Source organism: Xenopus laevis, chromosome 8S (genome assembly GCF_017654675.1).
Source record: "Xenopus laevis strain J_2021 chromosome 8S, Xenopus_laevis_v10.1, whole genome shotgun sequence".
Classification (NCBI taxonomy): domain Eukaryota; kingdom Metazoa; phylum Chordata; class Amphibia; order Anura; family Pipidae; genus Xenopus; species Xenopus laevis.
In genome coordinates this window covers 80,117,818-80,143,554 of record NC_054386.1, presented here as the reverse complement: position 1 = coordinate 80,143,554, position 25,737 = coordinate 80,117,818, and the positions used below count along the sequence as shown (strand labels likewise).

At 38.6% G+C, this 25,737-nt stretch overlaps 1 protein-coding gene across 4 annotated transcripts in view; it reads left to right on the top strand.

Annotated features, from left to right (window-relative positions):
- The window catches only part of gabbr1.S (gamma-aminobutyric acid (GABA) B receptor, 1 S homeolog), a 64,754-nt gene extending 42,792 nt beyond the window's left edge, over positions 1–21,962 (top strand). For all 4 annotated transcript variants that reach the window (XM_041575201.1, XM_041575199.1, XM_041575200.1 and 1 more), the window contains 15 exons: positions 1,607–1,708; positions 2,912–2,977; positions 3,437–3,628; positions 3,753–3,995; positions 5,277–5,340; positions 5,832–5,909; positions 6,612–6,762; positions 7,114–7,246; positions 7,546–7,662; positions 14,157–14,273; positions 16,121–16,214; positions 16,460–16,587; positions 19,018–19,146; positions 20,584–20,727; positions 20,893–21,962. In XM_041575201.1, coding sequence (XP_041431135.1) covers positions 1,607–1,708; positions 2,912–2,977; positions 3,437–3,628; positions 3,753–3,995; positions 5,277–5,340; positions 5,832–5,909; positions 6,612–6,762; positions 7,114–7,246; positions 7,546–7,662; positions 14,157–14,273; positions 16,121–16,214; positions 16,460–16,587; positions 19,018–19,146; positions 20,584–20,727; positions 20,893–21,120 — 1,986 coding nt within the window. In that variant the 3' untranslated portion in view covers positions 21,121–21,962. The remainder of the gene's footprint in view (positions 1–1,606; positions 1,709–2,911; positions 2,978–3,436; positions 3,629–3,752; positions 3,996–5,276; positions 5,341–5,831; positions 5,910–6,611; positions 6,763–7,113; positions 7,247–7,545; positions 7,663–14,156; positions 14,274–16,120; positions 16,215–16,459; positions 16,588–19,017; positions 19,147–20,583; positions 20,728–20,892) is intronic.
- The last annotated feature ends 3,775 nt before the right edge of the window (positions 21,963–25,737 follow it).

Sequence of the window (25,737 nt, the reverse complement as noted above, 5' to 3'; positions counted from 1 at the left end):
ATCTGCTACTTGTAGCTGGCTAAAATAGCCTTTCTTTTTTTTCTTGTTGAAAGGTTTAATATATAATGCAGCCACTACAGTAAGTTTTAGGGATATGTTACTTAATACATGATTTTAACTCCGCCAACAGTATTTTATATATTTATAGTACTTTGTGATTCATAATATTCTTTTCAATATAGTTTGAGTATATGGTCAATTATTAAGTGCTTACATATCTCTCTCAGTCCTATACAAGAAAAGTAATGTGTATACATACATTTAGGGGCCCATTTACTTAGCTCGAGTGAAGGAATAGAATAAAAAAAACTTCGAATTTCGAATGTTGTTTTTGGTTACTTCGACCATTGAATTGGCGACCTTCGACTACGACTTCGACTCGAACGATTTGAACGAAAAATCGTTAGACTATTCGACCATTCGATAGCCGAAGTACTTTCTCTTTAAAAAAAACTTTGACCCCCCTACTTTGCCACCGAAAACCTACCGAGGTGCAATGTTAGCCTATGGGGAAGGTCCCCATAGGCTTTCCTATGTTTTTTTGGTCATAGAAAAATCATTCGATCGACGGATTAAAATCCTTCGAATCGTTCAATTCGAAGGATTTAATCGTTCCATCGAACTGATTGCGGTAAATCCTTCGACTTCGAATATCGAAGTCGAAGGATTTACATTCAGCAGTCGAATATCGAGGGTTAATTAACCCTCGATATTCGACCATATGTAAATCTGCCCCCATATGTAGATGCTGAGTGATACAAAATCTACCTCTATCATTAAGAAGATTGTCCTAGGAGTACTATAAACAAAGTGTGGCTTTGTGAATTGTCCCTGAAAAAAACGGCATAAATGGGTTTGTATTCTAGCTTTGTGTTTCAGCTTATGCTGGTGTACCATATGGTTTGAGCAGCTACGAATGACTTTGTGCTGTAAATACGGTATCACAAACCAAAGAACTATTGAAGTTATTAATGCAGGTGAAAAATGAAGAAAAGCAAAGACTAAAAGACTTGTCACATATCACAGTTATGTTTAAAAAGGCAACTTTTTTGTTTCTGCTACTAACTTTACTTATGTGAGATATCCCCTTGAAACAGATATTTGTAAACTAAAAACATATTAGAGCCCAGGAAATCTCACAATCCATGTCAGAATCAGTTAGCTGCACGTCATTCTTGTATTCAGTTATTCAGTTTATTTAAAGAGATACTGACACCAGAAATTAAACTCTTCTTTATATCTATCATAATAATGCCTTTGAAAGCAACTTATAACCTTTCCATAAAGTATTTGCACAATGCTTTTTTACATTACCTGTCTGATGCCCCATGTTCCTGCATGAGGGGGCTGCCATATTTGTGCAACAGTAGTCCGTTATCATTGGAAACTTTAACTGACAGGCTGAGATGGGACAGTCAGGTTGGGAAACGTCAACTAACAATTGCTTACAAATACAAACCTCTCAGCAAAAAACAATCAACATGACTTATAGATAACTTTTAATGTACATTCATATTTTAAAAAGTAGTTTTTTAGGGTCAGTATCACTTTAAGGAACCTGTGAATCCAATGATGTAACTCTAATTCATGTCTCTCATTCTCACAGACCCTGGATGATTTGGAAGAGCGGGTGAAGGAAGCTGGCATTGAAATAACCTTTCGACAGAGCTTTTTTTCTGACCCAGTTATCCCAGTGAAAAATCTAAAGGTACCAATTCCACTCTTAACCTATGTATAGGAGTATAGCATTAGTGCCATCTAATACATGTATTGTATTTTGTCAGCTGTTGTTGAACTACAGTTATAGCTATACCTGACACCTGCAGTGGGAGAATCTGGGACTTGTTAATAATAATAATAGTAATAATAATAGCCTGCTAACTGGATATAGATGATAGTATAGTGGACTGACTAAACCTGATGATGCTTTTAGAACATAGTTTCCATCTTCTCCCTTAATCTAAGCAATTTCTACTTCAGGTTTTTCTTGTGGGATCTGGATTTGAATGTTGCATCCAGATGCTTAGGCGCTATGTGTATTGTATGCAGTGTGTCTAACTGGTAGGCCTTCTTTTTTCTTAGTTTCATTTAGGGATGCACCAAATCCACTATTTTGGATTCTGATCCTTTGCGAAAGATTCAGCCAAAAACCGAACCAAATCCGAATCCTAATTTGCATATGCATATGCAAATTAGGAGTGGGAAGGGGAAAAAAATGTTTACTTCCTTGTTTTGTGACAAAAAGTCACACAATTTCCCGCCCGTCCCTAATTTGCATATGCAAATTTGGATTTGGATTCGGTTCGGCTGGGCAGAAGGATTCCCGAACCAAATACTGGATTCGGCGCATCCCTAGTTTAATTTCCAAAATAGAAAATAGTAATTGGAATGGTACTGAAATTATGTTTCTATGGTTTCGAGACTTAAGCTTAGTTGGCAGGCATTGAAAAATATAGAAAACTTTGCATTTATCAAGCCAATAAACAGTCAGCACTTTTTCAGAAAATCAAGATGGCTGGAGGACTTAACATAAAGTTAAAGACATTCATCTGAATGGGATGGATTATTTCCATAAGGATTTTAAAGTTCTCAGGATGTAATGGAGACTATAAATGGCATGTCAACTTGGAAGCTAAGCCTATCAAATTACAACTACAGTTCCCAGTATCACCTGATATCTTCATGAGTTAAAGATGGTTGCAGATATATTCCTAAATTAAATATGAATTGTTGGGCAGACTAAACATGGGAGAGTTGCTTTTGTCCTGCATTATTATTTTTGTTGTTTTTTTTCTATTACTATTCTTGTCATCACTTCATCTTCTTTACTGTGACTATATCTACTTCCTGTTGGGCTCTCTCTTTGTTTGTGCCCTTAACTCTCTTGGATGCATTTTTCTTTCTCTTATAGAGACAAGATGCAAGAATAATAGTTGGATTATTCTATGAAACGGAAGCACGAAAAGTGTTCTGTGAGGTAAAAGTTCTAGTTCACCTCGTTTCAGGCTTTTTTTTTTACTTAAATTTTTTGAAGCTTTCATTTTTATTACAACATGTCGGTATGATGTCTGTGTTGACAAGTGTTTAAGCCACTTGGCATAGTAATGCTCTGAGACTTGAACTAATGGCCCATTACACATGAATAGATGAAAAAGCACTGTTTTTTGTGGGGGTTTTTAGAGTCACTTTTATATTGCACAGCTCTGTACGCCATATTTATAATTAGAGTTTCTGTTTGCATACTATTTTCCTTAAAAATAAATTTAGAAACTAAATCAGCATAAATAAAGTTGGGAGCCATCATAGACAGCAATAATAATAATCAGCAACTCCTGTAAAAAATGTTTAATTCTTATTAAAGTTGAAAGTAGCTAACTTATCAAAAATATTATTTGTATTGTTAATCCATTAAACTTTTCTTAACCCTACTACTTAGGTTTATAAAGAACGTTTATTTGGTAAGAAATATGTGTGGTTTTTGATTGGCTGGTATGCAGACAACTGGTTTAAGATCCCCGACCCAGCCATTAACTGCACCGTGGAGGAAATGACACAGGCTGTGGAGGGTCATGTGACAACAGAAATTGTCATGCTTAACCCCGAAAACACACGAGGAATCTCAAACATGGTATATGTTTATATGTTTGTTTTCACCTCTCTGAACTATTTTCTTTAACTTTGTGTGTTCCCTTTTCTTAAATTTTTTCTTGTACAAGCATGCAAGCTAGTTGTTACACCTCTTTTCATTCCAGACATCTCAGGAGTTCATGGAAAAATTGGAAAAACGTCTTGGAGAAAACCCAGAAATGACAGGGGGGTTACAAGAGGCTCCCCTCGCATATGATGCTATTTGGTCCCTTGCTCTTGCACTTAATAAAACTGCTTATGAGTTATCAAAGAAGGGTAAAAGGTTGGAAGATTTCAATTATAACAATAAAATGATCAGTGAAGAAATCTACAGGGCAATGAACTCCTCTTCATTTGATGGTGTTTCAGTAAGCAAAATCTTTTTTTTTTGTCTTGTTGTATGCTCTTATGATGTTTTATACTATGAGCTTCTATCTTTCTTTATCATTGACCCATCTGTTTCATCATCCCTTTCATCGCAGCATTTCTGGGCTCCATTATTTCATACCCATACAGTATATTTGTCACTGGGTCTACAGAGTCATAATTCATTTATGTTTTTCATTGTCCTACTTGTCACACAAGGCCACGAAAACCAAATCTCAGTATTTGTGCTCCTTCTGCTAACATTTTGCTACCTCATTACTCTCTTACTTCAGTATCATTGTTTTCACATCTCATAAATCATTTTTCGACTTTACCTATTAATCAGCCTATGCGTCTGTTTCATTTCTGTATCCCTATTCTGCTATATACACCTTAAATCTCTTCAAGTTAGACAACAAAAAAATCACAACAGTCTGAATAGCAGTAGGCAGTAGAATTGAAACAATGCTGCCAAACTAACAGCAAGTGTCAGGAAAGCTTTAGATAGAAAGATTTTTCTGAGACGGCATCACACAATCATTCCAAAAGAATATATTAAGCCTTTTGTACAATAAAAATACAAAGCAGATCTTTTCATTAAATAAATGGTATGTGCAGAATCCCTGCCACTGGTTAATACTAAGAGGTCAGCCATTTTTGTCAACTAGAACAGCTCTATATAAAATTTAAATTGGAGAAAAATATGTTTACATAAGAGCCAATACAACCACATTCTATGCTGTATTGTTTTCTGATGTACAACTCGGAGAAAAATTCCCGAGACATGTATAGATTGAGAATAACCTAGACCCCGGCATTTTAAGTAAACAAAGCACTAGCAGCTTAAACAACACAACATTTGCCAGTCAAGGCCGGATTTACATAGTGGGCGCCCCTAGGCCCACTGCCTTTCGTTGCCCCTGTCCCCTCCCCTTTATTCGTGCAAATGTTCATCATCAATGGGGATTGGCGCATAGGAAATTTAAAAAATGATTGTATCTCCAGCACATTCCCAGTGTTTTTGAACCAACGTGGGTGTGGTTGGGCAGCATGCCGCCCCCCTAAAATCCTGCCGCCCTAGGCCCGGCCTAGGTGGCCTTTCCACAAATCCGGGCCTGTTGCCAGTCAAGGTTTGTTCAAAGGCAACCATCATCCAGTCAATTCTGCTTTATTAGTGATTGATTCTTCAATTGGGTTTATGCCCATGTAAGTCTTCAGTTTCTGATTTTCTTGTGGAATTTTTTGTGTGGGCAAATTCCTCACAGTCTTTTTATTTCCTCCAGGGTCATGTGGTCTTTGATGCCAGTGGTTCCCGAATGGCCTGGACTCTTATTGAACAACTACAAGGTTTGTGATGATAGGCACTATATTCTACATGAAAACAAAAGATAATGAAAAATGCTTTTATTATTTAACAAGTCAAGCTGATTAATGAAAACAAATCAGTTTCTGTTAATTAAAAATCTGTGATTGTGGTTTTTCACCACCGAGGGCCATTATTTTTTATAAGCCATTTAACCAGAGTTCCAAGAATATCTAGTTCAGAAAATAAGTTATTACCTGTAGCACAAATTTCACCCTAATTAACCTTCAGACAGGGCTTTTAAGAAGCATTTTAGAGAGCAAATAGGGAGGTTAGACTTGTACTCAGTAAGCAGTACAGTTGCTGAGTATCTATCTGCTCGAATTCAAAAGGTTTGGGTAAGCAGAAATGGACTTGATTACGTAGAGTTTATTGATGCAGACATTCATATCAGTCATTTTTCTGGTACTAAGTTCCCTGTAAATTTTCCTGTGTGTCCTTCTTTTGTTGCTGTACACTTGTACTTTGCTTTCAGGTGGTGTTTACAAGAAAATTGGGTATTATGACAGTACCAAGGACAACCTCTCATGGTATAATAATGACAAGTGGATTGGTAAGTATGAGGGGTGGCAGCAACTGATTCCTGAACAGTGCAAATTTGCTTAGGAAAGTCATATAACAGCCCCACTTACATTTATACTTACAAGTCTGTCTTCTTTAAACAAATTAAAATCGTTCAGTTTCAGACAGTTCATTGGGTAAATTTAGAACTTGCATGTTTTATTGATTATTTGCTGTTTCCTATTGTAGATTTGCATAGATGCCATATATCTAAAGTGTAAAGATTATCTATTATAAATCTAGAACCTGAGATTTTCTTTCCTATAATATGGGTTTGGAGTGAGAAGCAAGTAGTAAAATAATCCATAGGACAGCTGAATGTAGTTGTTAAGTAGATGATTGTTAGATGTGTATTGTTTTACATTGCTTCAAATATGTATGGTATATCTACAAATCTCTTAAGACTTTGTTTTCTTTCATTAGTCAATGTTTTATTTTGTTCAGGTATGGTAAGCAAAATACTGTAGTTGTTCCCTTTACACATTTGTTAGAATGATTGGGAATGCATAAAAATAACTCCAACCGATAAAAATTGTAGCTCATGGCTCAACAATTAGTAATGTTTACAAGCTTAATATCTCTATCCTAAAATGGTGGAAATAGCCTTCCATGTAGTGGTATTCTGTTATCTGTTTTCTATATCCCTTCATTCATCTTTGCTTCTCTGACTTCACACAATACATTCTCACCCCAGGAGGATCCCCTCCAGCTGACCACACCAAAGTGATCATTACTTTCCGCTATGTCTCTCAGAAGCTTTTCATCTCTATCTCTGTGCTTGCTGGTCTTGGAATTCTCCTGGGATTTGTGTGTCTGTCATTTAACATCTACAACAGTCATGTGAGGTAAGTGTGATCCCAACTTCCTCTCAGAACATGTCTCACTCTAAGAAGGTGAAAGTCAGCTGCTGCTGAATCATTGTGCTGGGTCATCATCAGTTAAGAGACTGCCACTGAGTGACTGTAGAGATTTTCCTGAGCTTAGGAGAGTATCAGCATTCTGTATTCGGAAAGTTAAGTATCTTTAGTTCAGCTACTGATAGCAACTTGCATTGCTGCAGTGGGACTCTCACACTGACCCCATTCAAATTGCATATACAGGGGCAATTATGACTTTCCCACAATCCCAAGTATAGTGGGGCTCATTTTCCCTCTCTTTACAGAGTTTTACAGAGCTGGGTTTTGTCACTTCTGCAGGTATATCCAGAACTCTCAGCCTCATCTAAATGATATGACTGCAGCAGGATGTATTCTGTCTCTCGCTGCTGTATTTCCACTAGGTCTTGATGGACGCCACATTGAGACATGGCACTTTCCACTTGTGTGTCAGGTAATGGATTGAGAGATAGAAGGATAAATGAATTATTTTGTGACAGCTATTGTACAAGGAGGGCTATAAACTACAGAACATCATTGGTTCCACCGGAATTTAGTTTGCAACATAAAAGTTGAACCAATTTCTCATGGATACCCGAAATGCAACAGTTTGGAAAAAAGGTGATAAGCTATGTGAAGTAAAACAATGACAAAGAGAGGCTATGTCCTAGTAGTGTTTTATCTGTATTGTTTATTGTTGCTGCTTTATTCATTATTCCCACATCTGATGGACACTATTTCAATTCTATGTAGGCACGTCTTTGGCTTCTAGGTCTGGGATTCAGTCTGGCATATGGCAGCATGTTTACCAAAATCTGGTGGATACATACAGCATTTACCAAGAAGGATGATAAGAAGGAAAGGAGAAAGGTTAGTATTTGACAGTAGAGGGGAGCTATGATTAAAAGTGTGTTATGCCCTCCAGATTATATATAAGCTTTGTGCTGCATTTTAAAGCCCCAAAAACTGCTTTAGCATATGTTGTGTCAATAATTGTGTGGCTGTGGTGGAAAGACTGTATACATTTATACTTCTCTTATACATAATAAGAAAGATGACTTTTGCTTCCACTGATATGAACAAAGGTCAAATTATTGAGGCTGTAAGTGGAGTGGAGTGAATTTCTCAAGCTTCAAGAAAGGCTCAAGTGGGCCTGAAAAAATATTGGCCCTGTCAGTGAATGACCAACATGTAAAGTTGGCCATACACTGTAAGATTTGTTCATTTGGTGAGGTTGCCAAACAAGCAAATCTTACCCCCGATAGGCCCACCTTGATAGGGCAATATTGTGCTAATGCGATCATTTGGGCCTAGGACCAAAGCTATTATGATGTTCATTAACTGCTAATATAATGAATTTTGTGACAGCATCACCATTTGTTGGTCAGTTCCTCTGACTGTAGAGTCGGAGAGATATACTCTCAGAAGAAAAACTGTTCGGATGATGCTCTGCTCAGGAAATGAGAATGGTCTTTTGAGCTCTTGAATTATAATTTAACTATTTAGAAGGCCTGATGTTGTGGACTGGGAGAGACGTTAAAATTGTACATTGGTATTATGTGGATTAGGGCTTTTGCCAAACATACTTTTTGCCTATTGTTTTAATCTCAAAAAACCTCCTTCTGTAAATCACAACAAAGGGAGAAGGAAGGGGGTTGTTTACTGGTAATCTTATTATTTACCTTGCATGGACCAAACATGAAGTATCTTTTCATCATCCCTTTTTAGCTCAAAAAATAACAAAACCCATTGATTTTTCATTACTAAAACAATAGGCAGCGCTGTTTATAATGCAGGTGCCGCACAAGGCAGCCCCCCGCCCCTCAATGCTTACCTTTTTCTGCCCCGGAGGGGGTTGGGGACGCATCGATAGTGCAGAGAGCCTAATTTACAGTTTGAAAACCTGAAATTTGGCTCTTAATGGTACCAGGAGCAGCTTTTGGCTGCCCCTGGTACCTTGCTCAGTTTTTCAACTCGCCTCATTGGCACAGTGCCCCTGAAAAAAAATATTTTAAGAACAAGCCCTATTTAAAGAACAAGAAAAGTTAAAATTACTGGGGGGGGGGGTACCAATAACTTACCCGATTCCCTGCGTTGCTGCCCCTGTTTGCAGAAAACTGCTTCATTGTTGGATACTTTTGTATGAGCACCACATTGGAAATCTTCTTCATTCTTTAGCAGCCCCAGGCCAACACATGCACAGGATAGTGAAAAGCCTTGCTTTTTGTTTACAGTTCTTCTTGCTCTACTGAGCATGTACACCCCAAGCACAGAAAGAAGCTGAGAAGATGTCGATTCACTGCTCTACAGAAGTACCATAGGCTGGTGCAATTTTCAGCTAACAGGAGCACTGGCCTGGTGTATCAATTATAATCAGTTGTTGGTGTCCTTATTGAGCCCTCTAATCAGTCAGTATTCACTACAGAAAATGGGCACTGTCATTTTTAAATTTTTTAGTTATGTTATGCACATTTTACAATTCAATTTCCATTTCCAAATAGTATATACTTGGATATGCACAAATGTTTGTTTACTTATCTATTATCTGTATGTGTGACCTTATGTTTAAAGCCTCATCTTATGTACTCAATGGAATCAGCTTTCCTGAAAAGGCTTTGCTAGTCACATCCAGATTTGATTTACTTATATCAAGTAACTGCATCATGCAGACTAGAATTTAACTGCATCATGGAGACTAGGATTTGAATAAAAATCATAATGTGTTTTTGGTAAGAGACAAATGAGCACATTTCTAATTGGAGCTTTTTACTGTTTGGCACTTGTAATAGCCAGGTAGCAAATGTAGGCATTTTGCTTCCTTTGCTGTAAAGGCATTTCCTCTATTTAATTTCTGGTTAATTAAAATCACCCAAGATTAAGGCTTGACCCAGTTGTTTACATTTACAAAGCCATCAGTTACCAACTGAGATTTCTCACTGCAGAGGGTAATGTTCATTGCAGCTGCGTGAGAGATACATCCGACTTGGCGTGTCTGATAAGCATCTCGGGGAAGTACATTTCTAGGTTCATTTACTGCAAGCAAGGGTGCAAATGCCACAGCTCCAAGGGTTGTGTATCATTGACAGGCACAGGAGATCCCTGTACTTAACATCTGACCTGACCACTTCTTATCCGTTAATGCATCATGTCATTTCTACAGCTGTTTTTTTCAGTAAATATGATCACTGCTGCTGATGTATTGCATGATAATTTACCCTGACAGGAGGTAATATTTCACTTCATTTCTTGAAATCCAAATGGAAGTAAAGGGCTGTTTTATGTTGCTAGTATCATACTTCTTAACCCTAATATGACCAAAGACAAGATTTCTATAAAAAATTCATTAAAAAGAACTGGGAATGGCTTAGTGCATTTTCCACATCATTCCACTGAGAGAGGATGGGTACTACAGAGAACAGAGACCCTTACCTGTACATTTGTGTTATATCAATGAAGTGTAGCTCATATTGTTTTGGTTTCGTACCACAGTAACCACAGATGAATAATTAAACTGCTACCAAATTCTGTGGTTGAGTAGGGGCTTCAGTAACACTGCTGTAGCACAGGACAGAGAGAGACAGCTGGGTGTATGCATTATAGATCTGATGCTTTTGCATCATATTACCATGGCAACGCATGGAATTGCAGAAGATGAGCCTGCTTCGTTTTCTCCTCGGTTTTCCTCAGTTCCCTGTTGTGTATTGAGCAGTATAGATTTTCAGCCTTGTGTTATTTCATTTAAACCCAATAACTGTGCCTGAGATATTAGAGATGAGAAAATGGGATTTAATTTTTAAAAGTGCCGTTTTATGTGGTGTACAGGCACCTGCACCAGTATTAACTTGTATACGTTATAGATATAGATCTATAAATGTTTTATGTGAGATACCATGGCAACCCTTGAATTGCACAAGATGCCTATCTGTTACATTGTCACATCTATAATCTCAATTTTCTGTCTTATATTGGATAGTGCAGACTTTCAGTCCTGTATTATAATTATTATTATTATTAGGGTTCTTTTAATTTAAAAAGAAAAGGCATCTATGCCAAAATCAGTAGACAGGTTTTCTTTTACTCCTAAAACTGAGTCTGCAAAGGGATAAACTACATATAATACACATAAGTCATGAAAAAACTGAAGATATATCCTTGTATATGGTGCTTAGTCATCTCAGGTATAATTAATTAATATTTAGAGAGAAAAATTTTTGAGGCCAATCCACACAACAAATTGTGGTGTGCACAAAGAATTTTGTGTGACAATATAATTTTTTTTGTTAATTCTGACCTGAGCACACAGTTTTTAAAAACGTCACACACGTTTAAAATTAAAGATTTTTTTTGCACACATAGCCATGAAGGAATAAGGGCAGAGACACACGTGGAGAGTCGGGGATTGTTGAGGGCTATTTGCATAATGAAGGGGCATGATTCTATTTGCTTTCATTATAATTTAAAAGATTCTCAGAGGGCCCAGCTGCCCGATACATTTGGCTGCCATAACCTCAATCTTCAATTCTAGCCGGCGGGAAGGCATTGCGGAGAGATTAGTCGCCCAAAGAAGAGGCGATTTGTCGATGGCCGACTAATCTCCCCGAATCTCCACGTGTGTCTCAGCCCTTAGAGCGAACATTAGCCTGATGACCTGTAGGGAAAGTCTTAGCTACCTTATTATTGGTGGCTTTATTTAAATACAAAGTACATTTCTCTCAACATATTTGAGGTTACTTCCTCTAGTTATGGCCAAATTTATTGGGCAGCTGGGCCCTCTGAGAATCTTTTATTAATTATAATGAAAGTAAATTGAATCATGCCCCTTCATTATCATAAATAACTCCCGTGCAAATAGCCCTCAACAATTACAAAGCATATGGACAGGGTGCTTGTCTTCACATAGTATCCAAATTATACAGACGGTCCCACAGAAAAATATAGGACTACCCAAGGGCCTCTCCCAGACTCTGGTCCACCACAACGTTAGCACTCTGTTACTCACAGTTCAGAGATCTATTTTTATTAACCAGGCCATTCAGCCTACTTCAAAACTAGCTTCACTGCTGCACTTTCCCAGTCAAAGGCCCCTTGGCACTCTCTCTTAGACATCACAGGTCCCTTGGTTCTCTGTCTCAGACACTTTCTCTGTCTCCAGGCTCTCTGGCTCCACAGGCACCTTTGGGTTCTCTCTCAGGCTTCCACTCACACACGCTGGGAACAGCCAAAACACCCAGGTATTGGAGCACACCCCTTTAACCTCTACAGGCATCTCTACTCTCAGCTGCCACCTACATACCGGAGTGAGAGGGAATATTAACCCTCTGCAGCCCAAATCATTCACTTAAAATGCACATTGTCACAATGCATACTTACATGCTGATAACTGATCATATCCATATCAAATTTAAAAAAAAGAAAAATATTTTAGCAACAGCCTCTAGGTAAGTAGCAAACACCCTGATTGCCATCTCTTTGCTGAATTTTTATTTTGCAACTGATTATCACCTTAGCTGCAGAACTTCTCTTTTGGTACTTTGAGGCAGCACAGAGAATATCATAAAATATGGGCTCAGGGTAAAGGATGTAAAAGGGCAATATTTATATATTTGTTTGGTAAGAAGTTTTTAATAGGCCACTTAATTTGATCTAAACTATCTGTTGCTATTCATTTTGGGGGTATAGTTGGGGGTATAGTTTTCCTTTAAACATTTTTACAAAAAACTTTTCGGGCAAAGGTCCAAAGTTTACCCAAACCTATTATTTTGAATGATAAATAAGGTCCATTTGGGAATTCGGAGTTGCTTGGATTTTAATCTTTAAAATAGTGAGATAAATTCAGAGCTTTATAAATAACACCCTTACTGTTCTTGTCTTTGCTGGTATTGGGCCAGATTCATTGATAAAAAAAAACATAACTGGTTTAACTCCATACTTGTATACTTTTTCCTTCTCTTTGCCCCATCATATATTTCCTTCACTCTCTTCTAGTGTCATATTTTCAGTTTTGCTCAACTCTTTTCTGTTTCCCTCTTTGGTGAGAGACTGAAATATGTAAAAGTTACCTTCAAAAGGACAAGTTCACACAGTGTCTCGTTGTTTGCAATCCACTTGCTGAAATTGCTGCAGTGAAAATGTTATACTGTATTTTACACTACAATAGCAGACATTAGCATTCTCTTGTAACATTCACTTATTACCTTACCTGCTAGAACCTGTAAAAAAAGGCTGTGTTTTTTTTACCAAAAACGACAACATACATTATGAACAGTTTATTGTTAATTTATTTTGTTATGTGTGTATATATATATATATATATATATATATATATATATATATATATATATATATATGTGTAAATATAGTGTATGCTTTTTGTTTATCCATAAGTGTACTTGTTGTCTATTGTGTTATTTGGACATCTGCAGCCATCTACTCATCTAAGACATCCTAAAAAATACAACAATTGCCCTTTCTACATTATGGTCTCTCCTCATTCTTCCATATATTCTCTCCTCTTCTCTTTGATTTATCCTCTTCTGCAGTCTGCATTGTCTTATCTTCATTATTTCATCATAGACTTTGTTCACACATTCCCCTCACCATTTTCTTCCTCTTTTCCTCCTTCCCACCCACTGCCACATTCTCTCCTTTCTGGTGCTTGTTTTTCTACTTGTTGTTGTCTTTGCCTTCACGATAAGCATACTGCCTGAAAGCTATTTCACTGCTCTGCACTTCTGCAAATGTTTTCATTTCTAATCATAACTCTTACAACTGCCCTGTGCAGTTCACATCTTTTTCCCATTTGCCAATGTTGCAAGAGGAACAAAGCACTGGCTGCCACTTTAAATAATTCTAGGTACCAAGCTATTTTTCCCAGTTTAGCACAATGTGCTGTAAAAGAAACCCTGCAACAGACCTGGAATCATGCAGCAATTGAGTCAGTATGATTCTAACTGACCTTTAGGCTTAAAGCCCAAACCATAGCTGCAAGTCATGTAACCCCACAGTTATGAACCTGTGTGCTAGAGCAATATGAGAAATAGAATAGCAAATAGTGAACTTCTAGAAGTGACTGTAAGCAAGCTTAGCATCCTGGTCAGTGTCAGGCAGTAACTGGACACAACAATTAACTAGATGGTCTTACTTTATTAGATTATCGCCATAAAATAAAATATATAATCTCCCCTTACCCTACATTCTCTTAAACCATCTTTAAAAACCTGTCTCACTTTGTGTTCCTTCAGTTGTTCTAATCTAGAAATGTTTTTCACAGCCTTCCAGTTGTTTTGTCTCTACTGCATGTAAAGTGATGTGCAATATATCTAGGCTTTGCAAATAATAACAGTATGATGTACTTTGCCCTGCAGCAGTCCCAAACTGTAGAGCCTTGGAAGCTCTACACTACAGTCTCACTTCTGCTGGGTCTGGATGTCATAACACTGGGGATCTGGCAGATAGTGGACCCCCTACAGCGTTCTGTTGAGGTAAGATGTGAGGATAGATAGCAGTTAATGTCTGAGGTCATTGATAAAAGTCCCTGACAGAAGGTAATCTACTGTCTATGTATTCTTATATTATCATGATATTAACATTGAAATGGGATTCATAACCTGCTAAATTGAAAATATGGTTTCAACTAATAATTGGAATAAGCAGTATACATACATATAACCCCCAGAGCCATGACAATAAAATAAATGTCAAATATAATGTTAATGTTATGTTAAATAATACTTAAAGTGTTAAAATGATGTTTTATTAAATCAATATACTTCTGAAAAGTAACTTATTAAGAGGCAGAGTTATTGTGTCAATAAGTTATTGATCAATAAAATTTTACTAACACTTTTTAGTATATAACATTTTATTTTAAAATTGTCCGAAGCCCCTTGCCTATATTAGATATACAGTAGAACCCCCATTTAAGTTTTTCAGGGAACCAGGAAAAAATTATGCACAATCTGGGAAAATGTAAAATCAGGGAAAATTGTTAGCAACTTTTCTCAAAGGATATAAGAATAAAAGTCAGTTTTACTGTAACATACAAGATTTACTGTGTTAAATAACATGAAAAGCCTACATTTTCCTACCATGTACATAAGTTGGGCACATCTCCCCTGCCCAAATGGCATTATTTGTACTGCATATACTCCCCTCCGTTTGCCAGCACCATTACATTTCCCTAAAACAAATAGCAGCTTTCACCCGGGGGCCATTTTCCCTCTGACACATCCTCAGTGCATTTATAACTGCAGACAGCACATATGCAATTTGAAGTTCATGCAATTAAAGAATGCAGGCGAACACAGGCAGAATTTACTATGAATACAAGTTCTGCTTGGATTGAGCAATGTAATGGTTACTCTGAGCTCAGGAGAGGGGTTAGGGGAAAATATAATCAGACAGCTAGACCAGAGTTTCTATGGGAACCAGCAATGGCATCTCTTTATTGGCTGTTAGACTGGAGGGTGTGTTTATTAATCTGACTTGAGAAGAACTGAGCATGCTCATGAGCCAACAGCCAAAGGAAATTCCCGAGGGAGGGGGCAAAGTGGGTAAGAGGAGCAGAAGGAATCCTAAGTGATTAACAGGTTGCTGCAGCCTCACTATTAACCTTTGAATCAGAGTGGCAGGTATTTAGATATTTCAAGAGGCTCTTTAGTGATTACATTTTTGCTTGGGTTTACATGTCAAGGGTTAAGCAGTGCAGCATTTATGTTACCCTGTGGGGGGGGCATGTGCAAGACTAGGTGCAGGTGCAGACTAATTGGAACTGACTATTTACAGGCAGATCCATGGTATATTATTCACCTAGTTTGTATTTTAAACCTTTTTTTCACTAATAATAACATTCATAGAGGACAAATAGCCATTTTTGGGAATGAGAGGACAACATTTTTATGTAAAATGCATGAAAACATTATGTAATATCAGGGAAATGAAGCCACTGAAATGCATTATAAATTGGTGGGACCACAAAAAAAATTAAAATGCAGGGAAACTTAAAATTAGGGAACTTAAAATTGAGGTTTTGCTATAGATTGGGGAAGAAGGATTCAGACATGGTGTATTACTTTATATAAATAATGTTTTTTTACTGCTAAATTGCAAGACGCCAGCATTGTGAGACAATTATTTGCCTCTTCTACTACAACCTCTGCTCTTGACACTTTTCATCACTAAGCTTGGGGTGCAGTGCTTTAAGTATGCACATCACTACTCTTTAATGCACCTTAAAATATTTTTCTTGGTTTTTGATATACACATTTGTCACCACTCCCTTTTCAGTGCTGATATAGTGTTCATTTAATGCTGTCCCTGTGCTTTGTAGGAATTCACTAAAGAAGAACCTCGTGGTGACTTGGATATTCTCATACTTCCGCAGCTGGAGCACTGCAGTTCTCTCAAGATGAACACATGGCTTGGTGTGTTCATAGGTTTTTTTTCCCCATCTCATCTGTCGGACATATATCGATAACAGACTGTCCTATTGTCTGCATCTCCCATCATTTTATATCCTCTTTCTTGCTGAATGCAGTGTAGTAATTTCTAGTATAATCTCTTAGTATTTCCATGTATTTCTACTTATTACACTTTTTTAATTACTATGCCCTTTTCTAATTTATTTCTTCTTCTACATCCTCCTCTATTTCTGTCTCTCAATATTCAGGTATAGTATATGGCTCTAAGGGACTACTCCTTTTGCTTGGCATATTCTTAGCCTATGAGACCAAGAGTGTTTCAACTGAGAAGATCAATGACCATCGTGCTGTGGGGATGGCTATATACAATGTGGCTGTGAGTACTGAGAAGTTATTTGTCTAAGTAGCAAGTAGTGTAGTAAATCTTAGGGCATTGACACATGGAGCTACCTGTCGCCTGTGATTTGTTGCAGCTACAAGACACCAGAAAATACCCTGCCATGGAGAATACTGACAATTATCTCTGCTGAAATACTCAAATTGATTAAAGGAATTGTTCAGTGTAAAAATAAAAACTGGCTAAATAGATAGGCTGTGCAAAATAAAAAATGTTTCTAATATAGTTAGTTAGCCAAAAATGTAATGTATAAAGGCTGGAGTGATTTGATGTATAACATGTCAATCAGAACACTTTTCAGCTCTCTTGGTTTACACTGACTGGTTACCCTGGCTACCAGGCAGTATCCAATCAGAGACTTGAGGGGAGGCCACATGGGTCATAGCTGTTGCTTTTGAATCTAAGCTGAATGCTGAGGATCAATTGCAAACTCACTGAACAGAAATGTACCATGTGGCCCCCCTTCAAGTCGCTGGCTAACTCAGAGTTATAGGGGCAAATTCACTAAGGAGCGAAGCGTTTGGCATTTTCGCAACTGCGCAAATTCACTAACGAACGCTGGCGTAGTTTCGCTAGTGTTACTTCGCAACCTTACGCCAGGCGAATTTTCGCTAGCGACGAAACTACGCAAATTCACTAACTTGCGCAGTGTACTGAACGCTACCTTTTATGCTAGACTTCCTTCGCCACCTCAGACCTGGCGAAGCGCAATAGAGTAAATAGGGATTGTTTAAAAAAAAGTCTTCGCTAGCATAACTTCGCTTTATATAGCGAATCAACACTAGCGCAACTTCGCAACCTTACGCTACCCCTGTGCGCAACTTCGGATTTTAGTGAATTTGCGGAGCCCTGGCTACGCCTGGCGAAGTGCGGCGAAGTTGTGCCTGGCGCAACTTCGCATCTTAGTGAATTTGCCCCATAGAGCTGAAAAGCAGGAAGTTGGATTCTGGCTGTTTTATTAGACATCTGTTCGCTCCAGCCTTTATACATTACATTTTTGGCTAACTAACTATATTAGAAACATTTTTTATTTTGCACAGCCTATCTATTTACCCAGTTTTTATTTTCACACTGAACTATTCCTTTAATCACTTAAAAAATACCCTCTTGTACATTTTTGAGCAGTTACATGATTTGAGTTTTAGCAGAGCTACTTCTCAGGATTGTCTATGACAGGGAATTTTCTGGTGTTTTAGTAGCCGAGACAAATCCCAGATGAGTAGCACCACATGTAATTGCCCTTAGGGAGGAGATTAGTCACCTGCGATAAATCTACTCTTCAGCAAGCGACTAATCTCCAAATGCCTCCCCACCAATGATAGTTTAAATTGTCAGTGGCAAAACATATGCAGGCACTTTTATTTTCTGAAGTCACCTGAAGTTTCCATGTAAGGCAAATTTGGGCAACTTCAGAAAAACAAAGCACCACATAGGTTTTGTCACTGACAATTCAATTATGACCAGTGGGAATTTGGAGATAAATCACCCTCAGAAGAGATTTATAGCATGCAACTAATCTTCGTATGCCATTTCTCTTGTACAAGGCTTTTCTTTAGACTTCATTCTGACTATTTGTTGGAACCTAGTTTGAGACAGTATAATCCTGATATTTTCTCTCCTCTACTGAATGGTGGTCATCTAAAGCTCATTCATTTCAGCACAGAAAAAAGTAGAGTAACAGAAAATCAGGAAGGTAAATGAGACAATATCCTAAGGGCAGAGACACACGTGGAGATTCGGGGAGATTAGTCGCCCTGCGAGAAATCGCCTCTTCTTCAGGCAACTAATCTCCTGAACTGCTTTCCTGCCAGCTAGACAGGCCGGGATTTGTGGAGAGGCCACCAAGGCCCGGGCCTAGGGCAGTAGGATTTTAGGGGACGGCATGCTGTCCAACCACACCCACATTGGTTCAAAAACACTGGGAATCTGCAGGAGATACAATGGGTTTTTTTTTTAAATTTCCTGTGCTCCAATCCCCATTGCCCTGGACCCCATGATGAAAATTTGAGCGAATAAAAGGGAGGGGGTGACGAATGACAGACAGTGGGATGGCACTCAAAGCGATTTATTTTCCGAAGTCACCCGAAGTTGCATCAAGAGGAAACTTCGAAAAACAAAGAGCTCAGAGTGTCATTCCGCTGGCGTTTTAGATTCTAGCCAGCGGGAAGGCAGTTTGGAGAGATTAGTCACCCGAACAAGAGGCGATTTTTCTCTAGGTGACTAATCTCCCCGAATCTCCAGGTGTGTCTCTGCCCTTAATTAGCCACAGGACATTAATTAGGTGCAGCTTTTTTTATCAGCTATAAACATTATTATGGAGAGAGTCCAGTTTTCTGCTTGCCAACTTAATGTCTCTCTGTATGTTGTCTTCCTTGCAGTTTGTATTTACCTTCTTTTCTCTATTTCCAGGTCCTTTGCCTCATCACCGCTCCAGTGACAATGATCCTCAGTAGCCAGCAGGACGCCTCCTTCGCATTCTCCTCTCTTGCCATTGTATTTTCAGCCTACATCACTCTTGTTGTGCTCTTTGTGCCCAAGGTGAACAGACTCTTAAAACAGGAGTACCTGACTTTGTATGTTGTATGTTTAGAGCACTGCTGGGCATTATAGATAATTTCAAATGGTGTTTTAAGAGAATTTATTCACATGGGTGCAGTTAGGGCCATCTCTTAAAAATATATTTCTTCAGAAGGCAATAAGTAGTTTGCTGTTGATTTGTTATATCTTTAGGGAGGTTACATAGCTTGTGCTCACCAGGCATTAAGACTAATAAAGGGTGAGTGATTTGTGTAATACGGTGGAAAATTAAATAAATAAATAAAATGGATTATATTGCATAACAATTAACAATTTCTAAACAAATTACAATGTATAAGGACTAATTTATTGTGTAAGTAGAAATGATAATTACTGCATTTTTACAAAGTGCTTGGCATATTGCTTGGCATGTCAGTGAAATTCTCTATAGGTACCTTTATCTTTATATACAGTGTTGATATAGCAGCCCTTTCCAAAGAAAGTCTTATTCATTATGCACTTATGAGCAGGGCTCCTATTATGGTCTGCATATTTGTGTCATCCGTATGTACAGGTACAGTATGTTTCATATGAACACCTTTGTACAGTGCTACAGAATATGTAGACACTTTACCAGTATTTATTAAGGCACATAAATGACTGTCACACAAAAAATAGGGTCTGTTTCATTGGAAGCATTGGAACCTGATATTTTTTAAATGTGGAAAAAAACTATAGATCTATTTTAAGAAATGTGATAACACTTATAAACTGCAATTTATTGCAGCCTGCAAGGAATATCTCAGTAGCAGTGTGCAATACAGCAGTTTTAACGTTAATATAAAAGCAAATATCTTGTAATGGTATGATATGATATATTATCACAGTGTGTCCTTAGAGTTAATGAAAACAAATACATTGTAACCAATTGTTTTCTGAATCTTATGTTACTATACAATGTTGCAGTTGCAACTGGCTACACTACACTTAAGGTGGCCATACACGGAGAGATCCGCTCGTTTGGCAATGTCGCCAAACAAGCGGATTTCTCCCCGATATGCCCACATTGAGGTGGGCAATATCGGTCTGATCCGATCGTGGGCCATAGGGCCCAACGATCGATCCTAACAAATCCTAACGAATAGTAACGGGCAGTCGGATCGAGGGACAGTATCAACGTGCAGATGCGGCCGCGATCCGACGGGATTTTTAGTCCAATCCGATCGAGATCTGGCTGACTTTCGGCCAGATCTCAATCGGGGAAGCCCGTTAGGGGGCCCCATACACGGGCCAATAAGCTGCCGACTCGATCTGTCAGCAGCTTTTATCGGCCCGTGTATGGCCACCGTAGGATTGATATTTCTGAATAGACGGTGTAACAAATGTGCTATAAACTATTTGCAATGGAATGGAAAGCTTCTCTCAGCTGTCTGAAGTTTTGTGTTTTGCTTTTTGCAGATGAGGCGACTTATTACAAGAGGAGAGTGGCAGTCTGAACAACAGGACACCCTTAAGACTGGATCATCTACAAACAACAATGAGGAGGAGAAGTCTCGTCTGTTGGAGAGAGAGAATCAGGAATTGGGAAGGATCATTGCTGAGGTGAGACTAAACTGTCTAAACAACTGCTTTGTTACCTGCTTTGTTTTTTCCAATTTATTAGGTATTACACTTTGGCCTAGCTGTCATTCTTTGTTCTTTCCCCTTACATTTTCTTACATTTGCATCTCTCTTTCTTCATTTTTTCCTCTTCTTATTTCTCAACAGAAAGAAGAGAGGGTCATGGAGCTTCGTCAGCAGTTGCGTTCCCGCAGGAGACCATCTGTACCAGCCCGAGACAACTGTTCTGACAATCACTTCCCTAACTCTTCAGGGGCAGTTTCTTCTCTCTACCAGCCTGGCCTACCTCTTGCCAGGTGCCTTGTAGCAGAGGGAGGAGACAAACTGGGCAGGAATAGTTGTGATGGGAGCAGAGTGCACCTTTTGTACAAGTAGGGAATGGACCCAGAGAATAGTGATTCATTAGTAGTGTACATAGCTGTAAATATACCGAGTCTCCTCTCTGTGTCTATCTGCTGGCCAGTCTTTCCTCTTGTCTGGCTCTCCGTTGCTGACAAATCCTTCTTACAGGTATAATTATTTTTTTTGCCATTTTGTTTTAATTTCTGTCCATTGATAGATACCTTATTACTGCTTTCTCTCAATGACCTACCTTCTGTCTCTTCCTTTCTGTTATTGTTTTTGTATTCTTATTTTATGTGCATCCAAATTTCTTGGCTTTTTGTTTTCCAATCCTAAATATATCTTAACAGTAAGGTACCTTATACTGTATTTCATTCCAGTCAATTACTAAAGCACGCACACTGACTCCCCATACCAGGAAACATCAAAAGAGGCTGGCACTGGCCGAGCCACACAGGTAGAGAACAAAAGGCAGATTGTAAAAGTTAAAAATTTACATTTTACATTTACACTTTTACAATCTGGCTTCTGCTTCTCTACCTGGTCTGGTTAGGCCGGTGCCAGCCTCTTTCGATGTTTCCTGGTGTTTGCTCTCTCTGCTGAAGGTCTGGGGCGTGTACACCCAGGCCCACCGTACACAGTGGTAAGCTATTACAATGTATCCTATACACTGGTTCTTCATTGTCACTGACTCCCCATACACAATCATATGATGCACTATAATTGCCCCCCATCCCTCTTTTTTAAGGAAAGCCAAACATCAACTGCTCAGTACAAAGGGACATTGCTACATTTGCACTTGTCACCCGCAATGTTTGCTAAACTGTGATTGGCTGTTGCAATAAATAAATTTAAAAACTTACTTTGTTACTTAACATGCTGCGGAAATGTTTATTTTGATTGGTGTTATTTGTTAAGTGTTGGATTTTGATTGCAATGATGAATGAGTGTAGAGCACAATTATTTTCAAACCAAAGACAGTGGGGCTCATTTATCAACACTGGGTAAATGTGCCCATGGGCAGTTAGCAACCAATCAGTGATTACTTTTTGAAGCCAGCTGCAAGTAGAACTGATGCCTATATTGTAAATAAAAGTTTAACCAAAAAAAGTCACTTCTCCTGCTGCCTGATGCTTCCCCATGAAATCTAGCAGCAGAGGTGGGGAGGTAGGGGGTCTGTCCATCAGCGTGTTGGCAGAAGTGACGTCTCATCTGTTTACATCATCTCACATGCACAGATGCCACACACAGGTACAGTGCTTAGGGGGGCACCAGACCAAATTACACACATCTAACACTTAAAATGCGGCTTTGTCACCTACATGAGAGGCCACATACATAATTTTATTGCTATAATATAGTAAGTAGTTAAAGAGGGTTCCTATAGTAGCAATGGGGATAATAGCCCCTGGGAAGGGACTGTGGCTGTGGGATAGCAGGTATAGTAGGGAGAGACGATGCCTATAGTAACAGTGGGATAACAGTCTCTGGGAAGGGAGTGTGGCTATGGGATAGCAGGTATAGTAGGGAGAGATGATGCCTATAGAAGCAGTGGGATAATAGTCTCTGGGAAGGGGCTGTGGGATAGCAGATATAGTAGGGAGAGATGGTGCCTATAGTAGCAGTGGGATAATAGTCTCTGGGAAAGAAGTGTGGCTGTGGGATAACAGGTATAGTAAGGAAAGATGGTACCTATAGTAGCAGTGGTATAATAGTCTCTGGGGGGGACTGTGGTTGTGGGATAGCAAGTATAGCACTAGCCACTGCTTTTTGCCTTTCTAGTACACTTTAAAGATTGTGTTACACTGTGTCACAGTTGAATGTTTGGTGGGGAGAAGGTTTTGAATTAAAATGTGTGAAAGTGTATTAATTTAGTATGGTGTAGGCAGTAGTAATATTTATTTCATAATATTATTTTAGACACTCATAGAAGAACCAGCATATCCCACAGCTCTGTAAAAGATACAATTATATTTATTTGTGAGTGCACATGGGCACAGCTTAAAGTGAACACTACAAACATCTTATTCATAGCCAGTGCCAGTTAGCAGCTACCAAGCTAAATGTGTACTGTATTCCACGTGAAGATATGTTATAAATGGCATGTATACCTGCCTAACCAGAATAAAGTTACTACAAGTTGAATCTTGCAGTTTGTATAGTGTTTAGCTGTAATGTATTATTGTTATCACCCTGGTCACACCCAGCATTCACCTCACTCTCTACGGTTTCATAACAGATGTAAAATTTAATAATGAAAAAGATTAATTATTTTGGGGGATTTTTTTGCACACATGGGCCCATGTTCCAGGAAAGCCACAACATTCTGGCATTCCCCAATTCTACCAGTGCACAACCTTATTTGATGTCACACCTCATTTTTCATGTGTACAAACATCATTTGACAGCGTAAGTGCTAACAATAGGCATGGGCAGCCTTAATAAGGCCAATGTCTAAAAATACAGTCAGTTAGACCAGGTTTTCTGCATTTCTTTGGTCATAGATCATAATGAAACCCCACCTTTCCCTATTTTGAGGAAATTAGGTTTAGAGGAGCAAGTATGCATGATATACATGGTATTTCCTTATCATAGCAGTTTCCAGTTAAAAGTACATGTAGCAGGATTTGGAATTGTGCCCTTCTCCATATACCTGCAACATAGTTCAAATGCCTGTACATAGTACACTAGGACTTCAGGCAAGATACATGATTTGTAGCTGTTAAAATATGACTGCCAAATATGAGTGCCAAAGCTACTAATCCAGGTCAAGTTATTAATGTTGTCACTGCAATGCTGAAGAATGCATGCCAAACCTTAGCGTTGCCCAAATACCATAAAGTTGACGCCCTAACGTTTCTGTACTTATAACTCATGTGCATGCAGAGCAGTCATAAGCTTGTGCCTGATGGTATATAAAACTCTGTTTTAATGCCTGTTTTAGTATTTTATGGTTGAGATTTCCTAAGCATTGCATAGCAATCTGGCACATAAGTGCTTCCCCAATGCAAATGGGTAGATGTCCCTGAAGTAGGAGGAGGAGGAGGAGGGGAAGTGATGAAGATACTCTTGGGGGAGGATAAATAATGGAAATAGGTCTTCAAGTTCCAGTATAGCCTTTTGCTCAATGTGTTTAGTGAATAAGGCTTTTGCTGGATATACTTTTTCCTTGTTGTTATAAAAAATATCATAAAATATATTTGAAGTAAACTGGCAACAGGGAAACTAAAGCTACTCCTTGTTTGATGCTTCAGAAGTAGATAATTGTATTTCCAGTATACAATTCCCTCCTCACATGGACCAAACATGGAGTAGCTTCAGTTTCCCTGATTGACCAGTTAAGTTCAAGAAATAACATAAAAAGTAGAATTTTTTTTGATTAAACCAAAAGGAAACCCTAAATGGAGGCCTTAATTTTCCAAACGTCAAGCACTATAATATGGCAGCTACTATTAGACACTTAAAAGACTGGATTCACAATTCGAACACTTATACTAATACACATCAGGAACAACAGTTTATCCCACAGAACAATTTACTGCATATTCTACACCTGCACAAAGCAGAACTTCCACCTGCCATCATGGACAACCCCCTACTATACTCCACATGGCAAACCTGGAAGGAACTGAGAAAACAGTATAATCTGAATAGCCATCATTCTCTATACCTGCCCCTCTTACTGAACCCTGACTTTCAGAGCGGACGAGCCTTAGCAATATACCAAAATTGCAGATTTGAAGGGGTGACAACTGTGCGTCACTTGACCGAGAGTGGTACTCTAAAACCCTTAACTCTTGCACAATTCCAGACCAAATTTCCAAATGCACAGAGCAATATATTTGCCTTTCTACAAGCTCAGTCATACACTAGCAGGACTCTGAGACTTTTAACAGGGAAAGACTGGGATAATTCTTTGGACAGGTACCTTCTGCGACCTGGCTCCACCAAAGGAGCTATATCGCAAAATTATAGATTCCTTCATTGACTATGACTGTTTACCCACAGGACCCAAACAATGGACAATAGACATACCAGACTTGAGAATGGAAGACGTCTTCAAGATGTATAAAAGGCTATGGTTTACCTTACCCTCGAGCATTTATAGAGAAATGTTTCTTAACTTATTGCATAGAACCTACCTGACTCCAGACGTACTTTTCAAAATGCATAGACGAGAGAATAGTGATTGTCCGAAATGTGGGCAAACCAAAGCCAACCTCATACATTGTTTATGGGCATGTCCCTTCATTCGAAGGTTTTGGAATCAGATAAGGGACTATGCAACAAGACACCTGGTTAACTATATCCCACTTTCAGCTGCATGGGCACTCTGGGGAATAATCCCCGACACCCATACCAGAGTTACACGGGGTGCACAGAGATTACTACTAATTATATCTGCAGTAGCAAAGAAAACGATCCTTCAGGTCTGGATATTGAATACACCGCCCACTGTCAAAATATTTCTGGAGAAATTAGTCAGAGTTTTTTATATGGACTGGGTAGAATCATCTTTAAATAAAAACACAATAGTTCAACGATTTTTCGAAACGTGGGAGACGTTTATTGACATCATTCCACAGGCAGTAAAGGTTAGGTTGCAAGAATGCTTCCAACACACAGAATGGTACTCCTTGAGAATTATAA